Below are 15435 nucleotides of genomic sequence, written 5' to 3'. Positions count from 1 at the left end.
GGTACCCTGACGTTAAATTCAGGGTGTATACACAAAGTTCTGTACATTTGCATGCATAAAAGAACAGCTCACTAATTGGAATGTGACACAAAGATTATTTTAAGACACTAAGATATATTTCTTTCTTGGTTTTTCTTTGTAGAGAAACCAAAGATCTATAAATAATATTTATCAGGATAATGAAAGAAAAGTATAACATATATAAATGTATAATGATAATGACATAATAATAATGTTACCAGTCTATATAGCAATAAATAAAGCCTACTTTATTAAAAGGCCACCTTGAGACAACTTTGGATTCCTTTCCTTGTATATATATATATATATATACAAGGAAAGGAATTGTATATATAAAGGAATTGTATATATATATATACATACACACACACACACACACACACACACACACATATATATATATATATATATATATATATATATATATATATATATATATATATATATATATATATATATATATGTTATATTCACATATATATATATAATATTAAAGCAGCCTATAGGTAGAACTAAAACCAAAAGGAGAAGCAAATCATTTCATTGATTTTTTTTTCCATTGCAAATGACAGTGTATGTGTATGAAAATTAAACAATGCTTTAAAATTCTGTTATTATATATGAAAAAAAAGATCCACACAATAAGACAATCCATGACCAAACAAATGCTATTTCATCTCCTCCTTTTTTAATCTTTTTTAATCTCAAACATTTTACAAAGAATGCATGTAGACTGTTTTGAGTTGTGAAGATGGGTAACAATTTTTTTTTAATTAATTGCTTTTATTGGAAGTGTAAACTGTTGCTGCTAAGCTCTGACCATGGTTGATAATAATGCATTGTGGTGGCCAAAGAGTTTAGACTCACTGAAATATTTGCTGATATTCATAAAAAAAAAACTGTTTAAAGCATGAAAATAATTGTAAAAGTATTTTTATGAATAACTTAAACACACTAACTGCCATATTGATGAGAAATTGTTGAATTTATCCACACAGCTGTCTTCAGTAGCCATGTCCCTGTCTAAACCCTGATGGTCTGGGTCTCAAGGTGATCTGTTTAAAGGCCAGAAGGCGTTGCTTAATGTGACTCTGACAATCATGTAAAAAAAAAAAACTTTCATAGTTAAGGTGAGACTCTTCATTTGACAGAATATTTAAGGTACAGTAAATTACAGTAAATATGCTTACTATTCATTAAGATTAGTTCATTAACATTTACATCATTTGAGTTATTAAAAACATGAAGACATGATTGTAAATTCAGCAGAAGCAAAATTATTCTGTACATCCTCTTTAAATCTATGGCCCACCCCTCACTGAGCTCAGTCCCTCACTGGGCCCCGTCCCTCACTGGGCCCAGTCCGTCGCTTGGCCCCGTCCCTTCACTTTACACTAAGGAATCCTTGACTTGCAGTCAGACATTAATTCATAGTACGACCCTGTAGCTGAAGATTGATTAAAGAGGGAACTACCAGGTTAACGCTTATCGCAGTTTTAATGAGTAGTATTTTTCATTGCATCCGCTATCCAGATGTTATTTACTTGATCTGTAATGTTAGTTTGTTAACTGCCGAAAGAATGCTTGCTTATCTCTATTTATTTGGCATTCTGCCACAAACAATGTGATTTATTCATCATCATGAAAGCATTTTGTAGTGACTTGTTTATTTAGGGGGAAGGCAGTTAGTTTGTTCAAGGAAATGCTGGTTGTGATAATGTGTACAATTACAATTCTAGGCCTGTGCTGAGTAGTTTTAAACTTTAGAAACTTTAATAATTAAAACTTATTAAACTTTAGAAACACCACTGTCCCTGTAAAACACACATTTTTCAGGGTTCCCACTCTTTTTCAGAGATCATTTTCCAGGACTTTTCCAGGACATTTCAAATTTAGGAAAAAAAGACAAGGATCACAGATTCTCGGCCTAAAGTAATATGTTCTTCTCTCCAGAAGTCTTAAAAACAACTTTATGGCTATTACTTAACTATAAAATTAGAAAAACACCAGATATACACACACAGAGCTTCTGAAGTTAAACTCTTCACTTTATTATAATGAATAATGAATGAATAAACAACATTTAATTGTCTGTCCAAAACATTCACTGCATTAAGCTCCAATGAACAGTATCCTTTTGAACTTTTTAGTGTAGTTGCTTCAAACTCTCTTGCATGTTTTCCAAACTTTGTTCTAGAGCTGCTAACTCCTCACTTTTCTCTGTGACACTTTTTCGATAGGCATTTGATTTTGACAGTAAGGTGAAGTCATGCTTTCTCTCTCGGTATTTATAAATGCGTCATTGACTCACTTTCACAAACGATTCGTTAATAAACGCATATTCAAAGAAACGCCACTGTATTGTATGTTGCTAAAAACGTTCTGCTACGGCTTTGTTTAGAACTACTATGGTTAGTGAAGGATAGAAAGGAAGTTACTTTTCTTGTTCAGTGAACTGTTGCAAAAATCAATATCACATTTGCAAACGTGTTTTTAAGTTTATATAAGTAAACCTATTATATGTTACCGGCCTTCGCCTTATGTTTACAACACTAGTCTGTGCTGCACTTTGAGCATGCAAATAATTGTTCAATGTATGATTCGCTGTGCATCACGTCAGTAGAATATCTAATTTTGACTTCTTTTATCGCTCATAAAACAGGTTTGGGGACTGTGTGGATGGATTACTTTTAAAGACAATTTGTCATGTGAATGAAATTTCAACATTTATAAAATAAAAAGACCGCACATATTAATACCCTTTCCTTTCTCAGGCCAATGCCATCATGCATGCTTTAGTTTGCTGTGCATTCCCCTTGCACATGATATTCAGATTAACAGGGTTAATATAACCTGCTTACCCGTCACCATTTGCTGAAAACATTCGAGCACTTAAACCATTCCTAGCAGCTGAAACCGCCAAAACAAGACTGCGTCATCCTTCACAGCAAGATTAAACAGCATAACAAAAAACCCGTGAAAACTCAGCGTCCCTGAACAGATCGCTTTCTGTTACTAACGTTAATTGTTTCGACCAGTTGTAAACTGTTCTTTAAATGATCAAGAACATTTAAAAATAATAATTTTCCAGGACAAGATGATTTTTTCCAGGACAATTTATGTTTTCTCTCATTCTCCATGTGTTTTCCAGGACTGGAACATTGGTCATTAATTTTCCAGGATTTCCAGGTTTTCCAGGACGCGTGGGAACCGTGTTTTTTACCTTCTTGATTCCTGAAAGTGGCCTTTTTTCTGATAGACTTCATGTGTGGTTCTAGATGCTTAACGTTTAGGTTTTACACTTTGTTAATAAGCTGCCTTAAAAAAATCACTTTTTTCAAAGAACACTCTTAAACTTTATGAATTTAAAAAGGTAAAAGTTTTAGTGACCAACCATAATTAACCTCTAAAATATTCCATTAACTCCTCGTGCTTATTTCACAGTATTGTCTGTGAATCAGTAAACTTTAAAAATATCAAACAATTTGCTGATTAATTCCTTTCATTCATTCAGATTTATATCTTTATATATAACTCCACAGCTTTATCCTTTTCACCTGGACCAATACACCCAGGATGGGACACCAGTCCATTACAAGTATTGAACAATGACTCATTTGTTTAGGAGGTGGAACCTCAGCAGACACCATTAAGGACATCATTCAAAAACTCACAGACAGAAATCCGAATTCAGGAATAATGCCCTTGTAATGGACTGGTGTCCCATCCTGGATGTATTGGTCCAGGTGAACCTGGTACAGGCTCAGAATCCATTATCACCCTGAAAAGATAAAGCTGTGGAGTTATATATAAAGATATAAATCTGAATGAATGAAAGGAGTTAATAAGCAAATTGTTTGATATTTTGAAATTTTACTGATATATATTATTCTTGAGTGTCACCATACTGCCTTGTTTCCAATGAAACATCCAATAAAGTCTGCTATTCAAAGCATCTTGCATAACTAAATGATCCTGAAGTAAAGAGAAACGATATACATATATATATTAAAATGCAAAGCAGAAAAGATTAGCCATTTATATATATATATATATATATATATATATATATATATATATATATATATATATATATATATATATATATATTACAGTATGTTGAACTTCCTATTTAATAGCAGCTATGACTAGAAAGCCAACAAGCAGAATATCTTTAAGGGCTCTTCTAGTTAAGCATTAGTCAAGGATTCATAGCTTATAAATGAGAAATCCTTGAGTCCTACGCAAAATTCTTGATTTCCCTAAAGAGGAAAAACAAAATGCCCTTTAGCATTCTACATTTAACCTCTTTTTTATATATTATTTTTATGAAGAGTGTCAGCTCTGAAATGATGCTGTCTCTGTCAGAATAATCTGACTGTCTGGAGCATCGAAAATGTGAAACATATTGAAAATTCAAAATAACTGCATATACTAAATAAATAGATGTTGCTTTTCAAGGTTGTTTGCACAGTGAATTCCTGACTTCTGAGGCTGGGTCTGTGATGTTTCCTACCCCTGAGAGGAGGATTTAACCGCAGCAGAGTAGCCTACCATATTCCACAGAGTGGATTCACAGAGCATTGACTAAAGGGATCTGGAGGAAACTCACAAAGAAAGATGAAAGATGGTGCTTTGAGGCGCCTCTGCTCTGTTTCTTCCTTTCTGTGCCACAAACAAAACTCTGCCAGACTGTTTGTTCTCAAACATATCATCCTAATTAACAGAGGAAATCATACAACTCTGAGGGCATCCCGCCTCCAAGGTGATGCACCAAACAAATACGGTTGTGGTAACAGTGCTGAAAAAAACCCAACATAGACGTAGTTGCTTTAGAGTAAATCTAGTAAAGTACAGTCTTATAAAAGTGGTTCCTTATGGGTTCATGGGATGTTTAACTGTTCTATCTTACTAAATACGTTCTGCTTGGAACACTTTTCTGCAACGGAAATGCACTGTTGTACAGTTCTACGTAGAACTACTTTACAATTTTATTTTTGTATGTATGTACTCTTTGGACCCTTTGGGACTGTTCGGGACGAATTGACCTGGGACGTTTTAAAAGCACTACAGGAAAAAACTACATAAAAGTCCTTAATAAGTCCATAATATTGTCTTTATCCAAATCTTAAACAATAAAAATAACATTTGTGATTAATTATTTTTTGATTAGTTTGCAATTATTAGATCATATTTAACTATGAAAGTGTCATTTATATTTGCGATAATGGCATAATTTATTTAGAAAAATATACCATAATAAAGACCTTGGTGGCATAAACTGGGGAAAAACCAGGAACGGAACAATTCCATTCAGTTATGTTTGGAATCTCAATCAATTTCAATGTTTATTCTTTTGAACTGATTTTTGAAAGATTATTGACAATGAAACACCACTCTGAAAAATGTAAAACACGTTTAGTATAAATATAAAATGGGTCACCCAACAAGGGTTAAATAAAAGTATTATGAAATTGAGAAAAATGGCTTTTAACTACAATAGGTTTCATTATGGGATATTTTTGTGGTGTATTTTCCTGGATTTGTTGATTCTTAATTACACACACACACACACACACACACACACACACACACACACACACACACACACACACACACACACACACACACATACACACACCTCTGTTTTATACTGTGCATGACAAATAACAGAACATAAGATTTAGGACATCAGGTTTGTCATGACCACTTTAACTGATGAACATATATAAATCACTGTAATCAGTGAAATTAGTGTTGTGAAGTGAAAAAAAAAACACCACCTTGTTTAAATTATACTTACGCAAAACTCTGTCAAAACATATCTTTCTATACATGTAAACATATGCTTTGCCAGAAAAGGTTATTTAATTTGATTCCATAGAAGAGCTTTTTCATTGTTAGAGCTTGAAATATTTTTGTTGCTGCCAGACAAAGAAATTTCCATCATATATGTGACAATTATACATTATACAAGAACATGTATGGTAACAATGAACAGTTAGGAAAAAATATTCATACATTTTGGAAACCAGCAAAAAATTATATTAGTAAATTACAGTATTTTTAAATTGTACAATGCATGCATCTAATAACAGACCCTGAAGCTAAAGTAAATCTTATTTGCTACCGTGTTTCATTGGTGAAAGTGTGTCCATTGCAGTTGCATGACTAAATCCAACACCAGGTGACCGAAAGATATTGACTCTGGGCCATACTGTTATCTGCTCTTTTCAGAGTCTACCGCAGCATGTCACGGTAATCACAGGATCCCTCAAAGGCTCTTTGGCTTTCAGACTGGACCTTCAGGTCACTGTGCAAAGCTCAGAATCTAAAGATACAACACTGAAATATTCTCCACCAGTCGGAAGACTATATCTCGAAATCTAATGGTTATAGGAGAATCTAATAATTGAGAATTGACTATTGTCATCTTACAGCACACACAGTACTTCAATAGAGCCATTCAAAACATTCATTAAACTGTCAATAAATACCTAGGCAAAAAAAAAAAAAGCTCTTACAAATCTGAAATGCAAAGATTGTGAGAGATTTATTTTGTGCCAGAATTGATTTAATGTATTGTCTGATTGCTACATAGCTCATCTTAGAACAAATCGTGCAGATGGGAGACACCATCAGCTGTCGAATACAGACAGCATGAGTATGTTTATATGGTGGTATTTTTGTTGATCCTGATTCAGCCATGTGGCACTAAATGCATATTGACTTAGTCATTTGATAATAAAAAGAACATTAATCATGAGGCTTAGATGTGTAACGTTCCTGAGAGATTTTTAATCAGGTAATACCAGCCTCATTTGTATGTTACTATGCAGCGTCAGTTTTGTGCTCTGTATTAAACAGCTGTATTAAATAATAAGTGCAATAATAATAAATGGCACATTCTATCTGTAGGTAAAGTTATTGAACATGTTGAAAAACCACAGGCAAATGTGTAATATGAAATATTTATTTGGATATTTGCCTTATTAATATTCTCCTACATTAAAAGTAGTATTTACACAGTTTATAATAAATACTTTCCTGTCTTTTTGTTCATTTGAACATAATTGTTTTTCAAAGCTCTTTTCGATTCAGTCGAGGGAAAGAATAGGAAATATTTTACCCTGTTTTTGGTAGATTTGCTTCTGTGCTCTGAGGTACAGCAATACTTATATTATCATTCTGGAACAAAAGACAACATTTCCAACCACAGCTCGACTCTTTCACTTCCTTCAATCAATATCATTCTTTTTTCTTTAATCCCTTCTTTTCCTATTATACTTGCATATATGTTTTTCACCATAGGTGGCAGTGTGGTAAAACCTCAGTCTGGTATTCCTGCTCTACTGGTAAGTACAGTGTCATGCTCCATCAACTTGAAAGTTTCAGTGTGAAGTGAATCATAAAACTGTTTCTGTTCATTAAGTTTTCAGGGTATGTTTTGGTATGTTTGGAATATTCTGTTTATTCCATCTCCATCAGACTTGTTTGTTGGGATTACCTCTCTTTCCCCTTGTGTTACTATGGTGTGTGTGCTGTCACGACATATTTCCACCAGATGCCCAAAAACAGTAGACTGCTTGACTGCATCAAATAACATTCCAATGCTGTTGAGGTTTTGTTTGATTGTTTGTTTGTTAATTCTCTGTTTAAAAAAAAAAAAAAAACTACATTAACTACCACATACATAATATATAAACCAACATATACAATCTTTTGGCTATCATTTGAAAGACCACAAAAAAAGTAAAACACATCATATTACTGTTCCACTCACACCTATTTGGAGTTCTATGCGTAATAAGCGTTGTCCAATCATGTAAGCGTGTCCAAGTCCAATTAGAATTCCGCGTTTTTTATTGGCTAAGGGTAAACAATACAATTCCAGATGTGTATCCTTCCCTCGCCGAGTCAAATTTTGACTGACACTTATTTCAGCCTCTTAAAGCGCACGCAGACTTTTTGCTGCTTTTGATTGGTTAACGCGCTACCGAGAGGGAGGGGATTGAAAACTGAACCCAAATCCAGCTGTGAATCCGTTTGGATGGGCGCTTTCGTGCTCTAGACCGTTGTTCCCGACTCGGAGAGAACGTTAAGATTTTGTTTGGTGCGTATTTTCGCAATAATGGACAACGATTTTCTCTAGAAAACAAGCAATTTCCCCCTTTTTGCGTTTAGTGGGCTATGTGCATCCTTTTAAAACTGATAACCGCACCTTAAGAAAAGAACATAAAGATGTATGTATTTGTAAACATAGTGGGCACTTTGGATTGTAGGGCATCGTAGTTTCAGGAGAACAAATAAAAAAAAAAAAAATGCTTCAAAATAACTTAGTGTCTGTTTTACCTAATGTTCCATGAAAGCGCGCGCGCACACTCACCGGAGAAACAGTGGAGCTCGCACTGAAGTAACCAACAGTTTTCGGACAGTTGTTTTCCTCGTCGTTTTCGCACTCATTTTAGTGGAGTTGCTGTCTTCTTTGTCGGGTTCTCATCGTTGTACAGAAGAGAAGCTTCTCGCATTGAGGCATCGCTGAGCTCTGCGCACTTCAGAGGGCATGTGGCTCTCGCGCGACGCCCGGAAACGCGCCTGCGCTCCAAGCATCACCTGGAAGCTCCGCGCGCGAGCCTGACTTTTCACCAGCTTTCTGTCTACGGGCTACTTTTTTCTGTCATCGGAAACGATCATGCGATGAGTGAGTTTCGTCTGGGGTTGATACCAGAAGCAATTAGCCTACAGGTAAGAATACGTTGCGCCATTTGACACCCGGCTATGTGTGAGGCGCGCGGTGCCCGTCTTGTTCATTCATCCTTAGTATCATCACTAGTATATATAATCACCGGTATATATGCATAACATGCTCAGCATTAAGATCTGATGTTTGCTTTAATGTCACATTGGTGGATTTGTTGTTTAACGATTTTATTGCTTTTTAATCGACTAAGTGTCGAATTGCATTGAGTGTACACAAATGTCTTTGTTTAACAGCATTTTTTTTTTCTCACTGAGGTTCCATTAACTTACTGGCAGCTGTTATTATAAAATAATGACTGAATTGTTTGCGCCTGCTTCTCACACTGAAAACCCTCCAGTTATAATAACAGGTTATATATAGGCTTAAAGAATACTCCCACTAATGTTTAGAGTCATAGAGTTGCCGGGATTACAGATTATATTAAATAGGAAAACACTTCAGATATTAACATGAAACAGAAATTATTCTCCCATTTAGTTAAAATGTCAAGTATTTATTTGGGGTTTTTTCTGAAGGAAAGACTTTAACACGAGTTGCGTAATGGTAGGTGCAAAAAAAAAAGAGACAAGCCATTTGCTTAATTATTTATGTTTATTTTTTTTAAAATTGACACAATCGTCTTCCAAGGAGGTGAATGATGGCTGAGGATGGAGGAAATATTTCTGAGGAACACACAGCAAGGGAGGGAGATGCTACATCCTCTCTTCCGAGGACCTTCATCCGACTGAACGATCTGTCTGGTGGAGCAGAGCAAGGAGATGATGATGACGCTCATAATGAAGCAGAGAGGAGGGAGAGCGCAGGAGGCCCAGTGGCTGAGGAAGCAGCTTCAGCCGAAGAAGGCGAAGAGGCTTTGCCTTATCCCTCACTGGCACCTGTTGTCTTCTTCTACCTGAAGCAAACCACACGTCCTAGGAGTTGGTGTCTGAAAATGGTCTGCAATCCATATCCTTTCATTCTCAAAGCATAATCTGTTTGCCTCACATGGCTGGGAGTGAAAGTGTACACAGACTGTACACACACCTGTGCAGGTATGGTGCATGACTGGAGTATAACAGATGTGACTCATTTGTTTGAGAATTTAAGTGTGAAAATTGCTTCAACTGGCCTAAAAGCAAAAACATTATGGAAATGAAGTTCAGCTTTTTTTGTGCACTCTCATTTAATGAGTTGCTTCCTATGGCATTTGCATATTTTGAATTCTGCCTTGCTTTTTCATTTCATCATATTAGATGACTAATAATGTAGTGTACTAATATGAATGGATATTGGTCATTCATAGCTTTAGTGATTGCTTATGAGCTTTCTTTTTTAAGCTTCAGGCATGTCTGTCTCTGCAAGGTATAAAGATAGAGATGAGATATCAGATTTTATAAGTTTTGTCTGGCACGTATAATCATGATAATTTCTGACTGTTTGATAATGCGGCATTCGTATGTAAGTCTGACAGACAGGCTGAGGGAGGTCATTGTACCTCATTAGCCAGCAAACTCACTGTCTGTCTGTGACTGTTCATGAATTCTCCTCATTTTTCAGTGTCCCACTGATGAGCTCTGTTGCTGACTGGGTGTTTTCACTGTCTTGATCAAGGGATTACAGTTGATTCTTTGAATAAATCAGTGTCATTTTTTCCTGTGGAATTGGCTACTTATGCCTGATTTCAGTATGCGATAAGAGTTTACTACCACTGGTGGTCCCCAACTCCAGTCCCAACAATCTGTGTCTTAAAACACATTTTCCAGCCCAGGGTCCCTGTATATCTGTGGAATCTTCTGGGCCACACACCCAGCCTCCACCTTTCAGCATCCATACTGTACCTGCATGGATGAGAGTGTTAGTCAGGCTGCTTATGAATCACAGCTGCTTTGCTCTAGTGTGACTGTCTCACAGGTTTCCATAGAGGCCTTTCAATGAGACACCTGCTGTCTGGCACCACGGCATCTACTCAGCACAGGAAAATGAGGAACATTGCCTGTTACATTATTTACATAAATACACTAGTCAGAGTAAATTCAGAATTCTCTGCAGTAGATAAAGATTAAAAAACAACAGATGATGAGTCAATAATCCAGCTTTGTGTCAGTGTGTAAATGCAATTTAGTCGACTTACAAAGCTGTTGATTTGAGAACATCCAGCATAGACGGTAATTCTGTTTTTTTATTGATATACATCCTGAAGTTTATTGAATTGTCTTTTCATGTGAATAGTCATTCAGAATCTCAATTTTCTGATTTAAAAAGTTGCCTACTGGTGGCAGAAAAGATGGTATGCTTTGAGAGGCTGCTGCTGACGTAGAAATCTTTGTGGTTCACATAAGAGAGTCAGAGGGCATGCAGGCAGTGGGGGATGCTTCTCAGCGTAGGTGCTCTGTTTGGTTTGAGATGGACTCACAGCAGTTTCTCCAAAGGAAAGAATGCTTTTTTGGACAGGCAAGCAGGCTGGACCTGATTGTGATGTCTGGGTGCAGATGCTTTGTTTTTCTTCGCAGGGAAATATGATCGCTCTTGTGGGCTCTGAAAGGCTGCCCAATCAAACACACTTGTCTTACTCTTTGCTTGTTTCTCAGTCGTCCTCACGCTCTCTCCTTCACCACAGAAGCCTACATCCATGCAAAATGGCTGTCGGAGGCCACCACTGGCTTTAGGAAAAACGTGTGGTTCTTTTGGCTTCAGCTATTACAGAGGTATTGGACGTCTGGGATTCCTCACCAGTAAAAGACCCTGTTTGCCTCTACACATTTCCATATCATTAAAAGGCCACAATTTCTTCTGCATCACTCTTGCTTTAGAGCTCCTATGTATTTGTCTGCGTAAGAACGGACTCATAAGGGACCTCATTAACTGTGCTATAGGAAATTCTTTGTCCCGGCTTTATCCTCTTACACAGATACATAGGCAGTCTGGTTCCTCATTTGAAATGGTGTTTAATAGAAAAAAGACTGTGAATGTGTTGCGTATCCCAACACAGCGACATCTCCAGCACTGAATTAACTATTTAATTACCTATATATGTATTCACATGAACTTAATAAGTTAGTTTAATCCAACACTAGATTTTAATTCAGCGCTGTGACTTGTACCGGAATGTCAAAGTTTAGATTTTATAGAGACTGAAAATAGTAAAGTAGCAAGCATTATTGTAGATATACAGTGTAGATTGCTCTGGGTGATGAGTGCCGATTCCCTCTAACTCCAGATCCATGTTCAACACTGACGCTTTCTGTGTTCACATCAATCATAAGTTTGCACAGACATATACTGTACATGTTTGACATCAATGTGTTGGCTTGATCTGTGGCATAAGTCCCAAAGGCTTAATACAGAAAGCTTTTATTGAGATGTACAGTGTAAAATTGCTGTTTAATCCCCATGGCTATCACATAAAGGTCACTATTTTAGAATACATTTATAATGTAACTGTGATTGATTAGACACACTGATCATTGGAAACATTTCTTTGGATTCTCAGGAGAAGAGGAAAAAACTCACTGCCTCATGTTCTTAAAGATTCCCAATGTTTAAATGCTGCTTTGTAATGTTTTACATTACAAGTAATCCTGCATAATTGTTGCATGCATTCATGATATGCCTTGTGATTTATTTTGTTTGCCTCATTTATTCACTCCTATGGCTCAGTTCCTTATGATGTGTTATGACTGTAGCAGTTGTCTGTCAGCCTGATGTATTCTGGTTCCACCTAACACATGGCACTTGTTGTGTAGCCTGTGTGCAACTGTGTGAGAGAGATTGAATACTTAGTGAATGATTTGCAGTTCGATGTCTGGAAAATCTTCACTAATGGTTTTACAAATGAATGGGAACCAAGTATCGGGACAGACGTAAAGGATTCCTTTAGGTGTCGCCTATTTTTCTGGTTAGTCTCTGGCTTGTGGCCTAATAATTCTCATTGCACTGCTGCCAGTTTCATTCAGACTAAAAGTATGGCAGTACAAAGGATTTTTGAAAAAAGATTTCTTCGGAAAATAGTTTCAAATTATTCTCCCTTTCTTTCTTTTTTGCCAATTTCTTTTGTCTTGTTTCTATCTCAAAAAATAAATCGTTGTTGGCTTATCTAATCTGTCCGTAAAATAGAACATGAAGTGAACACTTACTTAACCAGCAGAAAATGTCTGGCCTGCTGGCTTACGAGTCTGAAGCATTTACCATATCCAAACATCACAAGGAGTATTAGAACATATTTTTTAAAAGGGCTTTATAGCTGTTCTTATTTTGAATAAAGTAAAAATAAAGTAAAGGTTCTTGTAGGTTTAAACATGATCATTTTGATATAGACAATCCTAGTCATAGCTGCAGAAACAAACATATAATGAGTGATCAGATCATGGAATTGATCAGTCGATAACACAGACATAAAGCTGCTGAGCTCAAGTGATTTCTTATTCGCTTGGAGCTCCCGAAACCCGGAGCAGTGTATGCGTGTGTGTGTGTTCTTCTGTGTGTGTTCTCCTGTGTGTGTTTGCCGCTGACAGCAGGACATCTTCCTGATCCCATCAGGTTGTTGTACTTCTCCAGAGTTTGAATATGTTGAATACCATTGCCTCTCGCTCTGACAAACACAGAGGAGCTCTTTCTCTTTCGTCTGTGTTTATTCATTTGCATTTAACAGAGCCTAGCAGAACTGTACTAAATCTCAGGAAATGCCTATTGCTTTTTCTTGTACGCTTATTAAAAGTTCTTGTCTGGTCGCACAATTCAAGCAAATGCCTTTTTTGTGCCAGGGACATGATTTTGAGCTGGTAGATTTTTCTGGATGTGGAATGGAACTTGTAAAGAGCTCTGTTCATTAGGAAACATTCTCATCACCAGTGCTAGATTTTCATTCTTTTTGAAAGTGCTTCAGCTGTTGGCGCCTCCTGCTACTGTCTCTGCGCTCTCATAATATCAGCAGCACGTTCAGCTTGGCAGCTTTCTACTTCTTATGCATTGTTACTCCTGGTCTAATTGGTACCTCATTGCCAAACGCTATCATATGGTTGATTTATGAGAGACGATTTTGACTCCTGTAGCATTCATGGCCTTAATTATTGTCAATTAATCATAATCAAGCAGCCAGTTCCACCTTTAGTCTAAAAAGTCTAAAAGGTTTTTGAAGCCATACTTGCTGTGCTGAAAAATTACCATTACTTTTTGTTTAATATTTCATAATTCTATCATTTCTTTTTTTTTTCTTTTCCTTTTTTCCCCTTATAACACATTCAGGCTGGATATCATATATGCCAAGGCCTTGAATTAATGCACAGAGGCTCATTATGAATCCCTGTCAAAGCCAGTCATCTATAAGGCAGCAGTTTGAAAGAGGGTAGATATAATTAAACATCAGCTAATCTGTACTTTAAATTACTGCTCTGTTTCATGTCTTACTGAAATTCTCAGCAGATGAGCTTCTGTTTCTTCCATATGAATCCGTTTTTGTAGAAAACACAAATGCATTCCAGCATGAATTTTTTATTTTAGTCACATATGCATTATTTTATATCTAGGAACTGTTATCTTTAACTGCGTATTTGATGTATAATAAGTGTATATATATACGTATACTTCGGATTAAGAAGCATTTAGGAATGAGTGTGTGCTTCTGTCTGCGTGTACTGTAGGCTGACTGCTCACTTTAATAGGAACACTGTCTCATTCTCATGGTAAATACTGAAACAGCCAATAATATGACAGCAGTTCACATCCAACACCAGAAAATGTGATCTTTGAGCATGGCATGTTTTGTTGGTGACAGATGGAATAGTGTGAAAAACAACAACAACATCAACAACAACAACAACAACAACAAAAATGTCAAGTGAGTGGCAGTCTCTACTGCAGGCAGAAACAGTGGATGATTGAAAAAACAGTGCCTTTTTGAAATCTTCAAATATCCAAGCTCAAATTGGTGAGCTTGTGATCAATGTAGCATTAGATTCCTCTCCATATCATTATTTTTGTCCATGTTGATGTTTGATGTGAACATCAACTGAAGCTCTTGATTTGCATTGCACAGGATTGGCTGATTGTATATTTGGACATATTTATATACTTACAGGAGATGCCAATTGTCATAACAGTTTCAAATATAAGACACTTTTTTATTTCTAAATTTGTGAATAATTTCTTGTGTCTCTTTTATTGATGTGATTATAAGAAAACCTGTGTGTGTGTGTATTGAAATGTGTCCAGATGTGTACTGTAGCTGTGTCTCTTTTCAGTCTTCTTCTCTGGTTTAATAAATCAGGTATACTTCTCCGTTCTGGTTGGTCAGAAAGTGTTTTTTCTGCATTTTCTGTTGTTTCTATTGTGACCAGACAAACCACAGACTCAAAATAAATGCACTTGTTCGAATCTGTTACAGTTTCTATCCAAACAATTAAGTTAACAGGTCTTAATAGAATGTCTGTCTACCTTTCAATATATTTCAATATGTCTTTTTTGAGGTTTTGAAGTGTTAAATCTTTGCGGTATAATAGTTTTAAGCGCTCTTTTTGTTCTTGAGATGTTGTTTCACATTTATGGAAGGAGACTCCACATCAACGCTTTGAGTTTTTTTACACTGTGGGAACGTCTGCAGGGCAGATGACTTTGCACTTTGTGGTTTGTCAGTAACATGACAAGCTGCATTTTTCATCTTAATTTTAAGACTTTGAGAG

General features: G+C 36.2%; 1 protein-coding gene across 8 annotated transcripts in view; it reads left to right on the top strand.

The window, feature by feature from the left end:
• The first annotated feature begins 8071 nt into the window (after nucleotides 1-8071).
• Nucleotides 8072-15435, top strand: part of cacna1g (calcium channel, voltage-dependent, T type, alpha 1G subunit) — a 179507-nt gene continuing 172143 nt past the window's right edge. For all 8 annotated transcript variants that reach the window (XM_060858841.1, XM_060858827.1, XM_060858813.1 and 5 more), the window contains exons 1-2: nucleotides 8072-8766; nucleotides 9410-9727. In XM_060858841.1, coding sequence (XP_060714824.1) covers nucleotides 9417-9727 — 311 coding nt within the window. In that variant the 5' untranslated portion in view covers nucleotides 8072-8766; nucleotides 9410-9416. The remainder of the gene's footprint in view (nucleotides 8767-9409; nucleotides 9728-15435) is intronic.

This window comes from Tachysurus vachellii, chromosome 2 (assembly GCF_030014155.1).
Source record: "Tachysurus vachellii isolate PV-2020 chromosome 2, HZAU_Pvac_v1, whole genome shotgun sequence".
In the NCBI taxonomy this organism is placed as follows: domain Eukaryota; kingdom Metazoa; phylum Chordata; class Actinopteri; order Siluriformes; family Bagridae; genus Tachysurus; species Tachysurus vachellii.
Note: the sequence above shows the minus strand (reverse complement) of the source record. Positions and strands in the feature narration are given on the sequence as shown.